Source organism: Leptinotarsa decemlineata, unplaced genomic scaffold (genome assembly GCF_025532065.1).
Source record: "Leptinotarsa decemlineata unplaced genomic scaffold, Ldec_3_MD MMD2_tig00026354_RagTag_RagTag, whole genome shotgun sequence".
Classification (NCBI taxonomy): Eukaryota; Metazoa; Arthropoda; class Insecta; order Coleoptera; family Chrysomelidae; genus Leptinotarsa; species Leptinotarsa decemlineata.
The window spans coordinates 23,838,986-23,845,847 of record NW_027412702.1 but is presented as its reverse complement, the minus strand read 5'-3'; the positions used below and the strand labels follow the sequence as shown (position 1 = coordinate 23,845,847).

General features: G+C 35.8%; 1 protein-coding gene across 1 annotated transcript in view; it reads right to left on the bottom strand.

Moving 5' to 3' along the window:
• Positions 1-2,501: 2,501 nt before the first annotated feature.
• LOC111515036 (larval cuticle protein A3A) overlaps positions 2,502-6,862 on the bottom strand; it is a 36,106-nt gene continuing 31,745 nt past the window's right edge. Inside the window, exon 4 of the mRNA XM_074184366.1 lies at positions 2,502-2,989. Within this exon, the coding sequence (XP_074040467.1) occupies positions 2,856-2,989 (134 nt within the window). The 3' untranslated portion in view covers positions 2,502-2,855. The remainder of the gene's footprint in view (positions 2,990-6,862) is intronic.

Genomic DNA, 6,862 nt, shown 5'->3' with positions numbered 1-6,862 from the left:
ACTCCGTGGAAAGTGAAGATCCCCACAAAAATGACCTTTTTGTCAATATAGGAGTTTTCGATAAGTGTTTTTTTTCACTTAGTGAACGTCATCTCGTGAAATAAACTTTCCGAGGCAGTTTTTCCATATAAATATATTCTACAGCCATTGAAAAACGTGAGAAACTGATATCACACAGGCACCGCTCTTAAATTGTTTTCAGGATGTTTCTGCAGTACTTGTGCATTTTCTATACAAATAACACTGTGAAATTTTCACTGAACACTATGAATGGGTTGATCCGTTATTTGAAGAAAATAAATAACACTATGAATAACAAGTCTTGTGGTTTTCTGAACTTTTCAGTGAAAATAGCACTATGTGGTGACATTGTGGTGACCATTTTTGTGCTGAGAATCACACGTTGAAAGGCAAGACCTTGTTAATCCTTAGCTGGCACATGTTCCGACTTCTGAGAGTGGTCGTTTATAGGCAGATTACATCACATTGGTTTTTTAAAGGAAAACACGAGCGCTACAGGAAAGTCCCTAAGAAACTCTAAGAGCGGTGCCTGTGCGAAAGTAGCGATTCATATTGGATTTGAATCGCTGGAGAATAAATCGATTTGGAAAGAATTTCCACATAAACGCAGTTCTCCAAATGAAAGAGTTCTTAAACAGTGAAGTTCGAGGTGTACTGAGTTGAACCTCAAAACGATGAGCAGCCACAGTATGTCGCGTATTTCTGATATGTACCACTCTTGGTGGAATCAAATGTGCCAAGTCACTTGTGTTGTGGAATTGGCCGCGGTGGTAGTGCGCCCGACTCACGATCGGAAGACCGTGGGTTCGATTCCCGCCTCGACCAGATATTTTCCTCGAGGGAATTTATCTGGTTGAATCTGGGATGATTCTGCAACCGTGTTAGGAATCACACGTTAAAAGGTAAGACCTCGTTAGTCCTTAGCTCGCACAAGTTCTCAACTTCTGAGAGTTGTCATTTGTATGGGGGCGACCGCTGATTAACGGAAAAACAGATTTTGAACAGATTTTTAAACTTGAAAACCTTTCGTGAAAGTATCCGTAAAAGAGAGACAAATCTTCAACCTTCATTCGATGTTCCAGACTATCAAGGTTGCAAGTGACGTTCGCGTCTCCAATCAGGCGGATGGCTCTTTTCTGGATGGAATCCAGCAGTTTTAGCATGTGAACAATACTTCAAAGAAGATCTGACCTCAGTGCTGCTTCAAGGCAAAAAACATTTGTACGAAAATGATAGATGAGAATGTATGCTGTTCGCTATAATTGTATAGCATCAATGGTCGCCAACACTGTCATCAGAATAATTGACAAGTGACAGCTTCCCGCATGATGCAAAGATGGAATAAAGCGATTAGCGCATGCGCAGACACTCTATCGTATGTGAAATGTAAATATTTTGGAGTGGTTATTGCAAATATATTGATTTGATTACTATTTCCATTAATATTAATTGAAAATTCTGCATTCACTAATCTAACTTTAGCTTATATTATGTATCAAATCAAATGATAACACATAGTTACCTAAAACAAAAATCAAGAGGGGTGAGGTGAACTACCAACTACCATTCATAAATATTTATTTAAAATTCGCCATTTCTCTTCTCTCACTGTGGATTTATTTTTCTTTTAGCGTCAGCGGTTTTCGACAGATTTGACATTTGACTGATCTGAAAAATAAGTTCTTTGGGCTCTGTGATCGTGATCTATGACTTCTATGAGTTCTATGACAGACGGACACGCCTATCATAATGAGACGGAAGACAGAAATAGACAGATTACTCGACTATCGAAGGACGAAGTGATTGAAATTTGAAATATATACCGTGGCCTTGTTCGAATCAATTCAAAACCAAATGAAGTCAAAATGTATGCTTTTCGTCAATGAGGTATGCATGTACGAAAAAATATTGAATTGTATAGCAATTCGTACAATTGTATAGTCAGGAGCAGCCCTGTCTGACCTGAGCTTCATAAAACATCAAACGTTGCTAAGGTGTGTACGTTTTCTGGTTCGGAACAGTGTTTCAAGCTTTTGAGAAGCAGCCTTTGCAATTCCAGCGACATGATTGTGCCAAGACAAACTTATCAAAACAGAAAGAGGAATTGTCTGTCCTGACATTATTAAATCCGGTTCGGAGACATTCATTTTTTCGGAGAAAACCGAAGCCCGGATTTTCGTGGCGTTGAATTGAACCTGGTTATTTTCAACACGAATCTAAATCATCTCTAGATCCTCATCAAGATATGCAACCTCCTGCTGTTGGTGAAGATGTGCATCAGCAGACATTTCAATATGCAGAAACAGCAAAAAAGTGGAGTGTACATCAAGATATACCTTTTCCACTTGTATCATGATGCAGATTTTTGCTATTTTCAATAAACCTAGAGGGTAGGATTTTGTGTAAGCCCATTTGAGCTTTCAGATATATTGGAAAGAAAATATACATATAATAGATGCAGGAGATTGTGTAAAGCTACAGTGTACTCATAACTATATAATTTCTTCAATCTAAGAAAATACCAACTATTTTGGAATATTCTTGTGAAATACAATTTTCAGTTCGAGATTTGTATAAAAAAGTAATGCTAATAAATGACAATATTCTTTCTAAAGTTGATCAGAAGCAAGTTTCAGTATATGTATTTCTATTAAAAATCTAACCACACTTTGTTATCAACTTTGAGTATTTCTTTGCCATCTTCTTTGCAAAATGCTCTGCTTCAAGTGAGGAAATCAGTAAATATAAGAAATTATCCGACAACATTCAGTCTAATGCTAAATGTGAAGTATTTAAAATTCTTCTGTCTTTCGATCGGTTTTTGAATTCTTCCTTCACTTCACTTCTTCAAAATTGAGTTCGGCACTCCCTGATTCGAACAACTCACTAGTAATCAAACCCACTGGTGCAACTAAGATAATTGGACGACTGAAATCTTTCGGATATCGCAAATGGCCCATCAGTTTTGCTGAAACAAAAACTAATGCTTAGAATGTTTGCAGGAATAATCGCGTTTCGATAGCGTTGAAGGTTCCATCTGAACCAATAATAGAAAAGAAAAGATTTTTTTGTTTGTTTCTGATGGATAAATACTCAATCTGTGAATGATATTTGATGCCGTTTTTGTGGTAACAAGATATATATTTTTGGGAAGCTCTATACCAATGAGTCTCACAAGGTTCTGCTTTCTCATACATAAAACATTTTTTTGATAAAATAACCTCATATTATCTAGCCAGCTGCAGAGCCGCCTGTGAGAATGTCCACCATGTTATGTTCTATTAGTCCAAATGAAGTCTAATTCATCTTTCTTAAGGCCGCCATACACTGCAATGTTGCCCGACCATTTTAACCGTGGCGAGTAAAATTGTGCGTGCAAAATTGCAGTGTGTGGCGTAGTACTGACAATCTTACTCGGCAATTTGAATTACGGTCGCCACCATAATTTTACACGTACATGTCAACAGGTTTGTGCAAGTCAACGTGTGTGTGGGCATAGCAATCTTAACCGTCATTCATCGACAACGAAAACTCGTTAAAAAAGGGTATGTTTATTGCAAAAATCATTCAAACATGGATACAAGAATTTGGAGCAAAGATTTTGTAATACAGTTTATTGAGTTATAAAGAAGTCACCCTTGTTTGTGGAATGTAAACTGCAGAGAATATAGCAACAAAATAATGAATAATAAGGAATTAGTGACGAAAGTACAGCAGGTAGACCCTGATGCGACGAAGGAGACTGTAAAAAAGAAAATAGATTCCATGAGAGGATCAGTAAGAAAAGAAAGGGACAAAGTAATAGATAGCAAAAAATCCGATGTAGGAAGTGACGCAGTATATGAGCCACATTTGTGGTATTTTACATATTTCCAGTTTTTAGAGGACCAACAAGTTCCGCGTCAGAGCCAATCCAATATTGAAAGTGATCAGGAACTAGCAGAACAGGAACATTTACAACAGGTGATAATAAAAATATATGGGGTATTTTTTATGTTTATGTAAGGAATTGTTAATTTTTTTGGAAAGAAACCAAATAGTCATTTGTTAATTGTAATACCAACAAATTGAACAGTTATTTGGGTTTTCACAGTTTGAACATGTTGGAGATAAAAAGAAAATATGTTAATATTTATGTTATAAAATTACACTCAGGAGAAGTTAACAGTGTTAACTTCTTTTTCCAGATTTTCAACACGAACTCGGTGAAATTGTTATAGATTTGAAATGGTTAAACTGGATATAAGGTAATTTCAAAGAAGTATAATAACAAAATTGTTTTTATAGACAAAGAGCGAAGCTAAACAATGTGGTAACGTTGAAACTAAGATTGTTTGAAGGTGCTTGACAATGTTTCTGTATAAGAAGAAATATTCAGGACTTCCATTGTCTAAAACCGAAAGGCATGAATTCTATGCTAGAACAGATAAAATTGAATTACTGTGAAACTATGAAGTGCTGAAAATGAAAACTGCTGAAATAATTAAACGATATGTTGAAAATAGAATAATTAAAGTACGTCTTTTTGTAACTTCAATTCAGTTAACAAATTGATATATGAAAATTGCTGTCTTTTTAACAGCCAATCTTTGGACCACCTGCGACGTTTTTTCTATTTTGCCTTTTTATCACTAATGCCGCTGCCACTGCCAGTTTATGTGCTCGTTTCATCGTGTCGCTGTCCAAACTACCTGCGAACTGGCTTTGTGACCTGACAATGTATGAACGCTTCGTCCCTACAATTTTGCACGCACAATTTTACTCTCATTTTACAATAAAGGTCTCAAAATGGAACCCTGTGGTACTCCTGATAGAATATCAATCGAATGCTCTCGAAAAATTTAGAAGAACCAGAGTGATAATCATTCCCTTATCAAATCCCTCAACAATGTCTTGTGTAACAGTAGCAAGCGCTGTCGGGCAACATTGCAGTGTATGGTGGCCTTTAGTCAAAGTCGGAAAGAGACAGCTTCAATCAATGAACTGTTAGACTACTGAAAAGAGTTTGATGATTCCCTCACTATAGGAAAGCTACATTATCTAGAATTATAATGTAGGCGACTTTTTATTTGGATATACCCTCGGGATCGGTTCTACGCAGGTGAACTAGTTATATTTTCTAGGTATGTGGAAGAATTCTGCAAATGCTACAGTTAAATCTACGAGTCGTGGAGTTGATCAATATTTTAACCCTTAATTGCACCTGTACAAAGTCTGAAAATGTCTCTAATCAAGTGATATTTTACTAATTGAAACAAGCCTTTCTGACAGATTATGTAGACTGTGAACTAGTTTCACACGAGTACTATTTCATTAATCAATAATTTTACTGATTTACCTTTGAAATAGTTGCAACTAATTGATTGGTGTCAATCAACATAGGTCTTAGATAAAGTTTGTTTGGTGTTTGATCTGTCACGTATCACGAACAAGTGACCTTTCTATTGATTTATCATGTAATATATCATTAAATATCATTACATAAGGATAACATATAATAGATCTAAAAATAGGCTACACATTGTAATTGTCCAAGAAGATATTCATTGGGAAAAAGAATTATGAAGTTGTGAAGAAGTAGTCTCAATCATTTTAGGGGTTTAGAAAGGATATTTTTCGAATCAATATTTTTATATTGTGATGGGGCTCTGAATTTTGTGAAGTATTTTGCAAGATAATTCTTTTCCGTTCTTAACGTTCAACGTATACTACTGGTTTACGTCAATAGAAGGTTGGAAGTCTCCTAAGCAACAAATGATATATTTCTGAGACTTGAAAATATAACCTTCTTTTCCATGAAATATTAGTTAGTGAGAAAAAAGTTACTTCTCTGCACGAGCTATCCATCTTTGTATCGAGTTTATTTTGAAATTAGAGATTTTCAGTCCTTCTTACGGTTTTTCCCCCTTGGGGGTGGAAACTCCTGATTCCCATTCTTGATGCTCATTGTTATACAAACAACCTACTTGCATACTTCAAGATTCGGTTGTACATGTATATAAGAGCGGGCAACAGCTACTAATTTATATTTTTGATTCACAAATACAGTAACTAAAAAAATATACCAACTCCTTTAAGTAATGAATAGTTTCGAGAAGCGAAATATGTTACCTATAAAGAAATTCGCGAAACTAACACAACCGTCAACGACGTCTGCACTCACGCGTCATCCCGTCTTCGGGTCACGTTCTCGGCGATGGCGCTTCATTGCTTAGACCGTCCCTTTCCCCCGCGCAGCGTCTCCCGTCGTCTTACAGTATAAGCGACGCATAATGGCTAATGGCGTTGCGCCAAGGTTAATCTTATCGTTATAACGTTCAAACGATTTGTACAAATTACTCAGTGTGAAAGACAAAATTTATCATTGTTAAATATTCAAAACGATAATTGTTTCATTTTTTATAAGAATTCGACAGATATTCTGAAATGTGCATTGTAAAAAAGTATCCAATTTAATTGTATTTATGGCTCAGTATTTTGCATATAGTGGCTACCACATTAGAGGTAGATATATGCTATCGCAGACTTTCATTTATAACCATTTAAGATGAAAAATCTTACGGTACATTATTTGCATGTAACTCCAACGGTATAGATAGCGTAAGCCAAGATAGCTCTCATGAAGCAAGAATTGTTCCGACTTACCTAATACTTATCGTTTATTACGACCAAAATTACACATAACCTTTGTAAATTGTAGCTAATATGTTATTCTTATGTGTAAGCTGTATTTATGTGAAGTTTTATCTAAATCCGTTCAGTCGTTTAGGCGTGAAACAGCTACAAACATACATACATACATCCTCACAAACTTTCGCATTTATATTAGTATAGATATTAG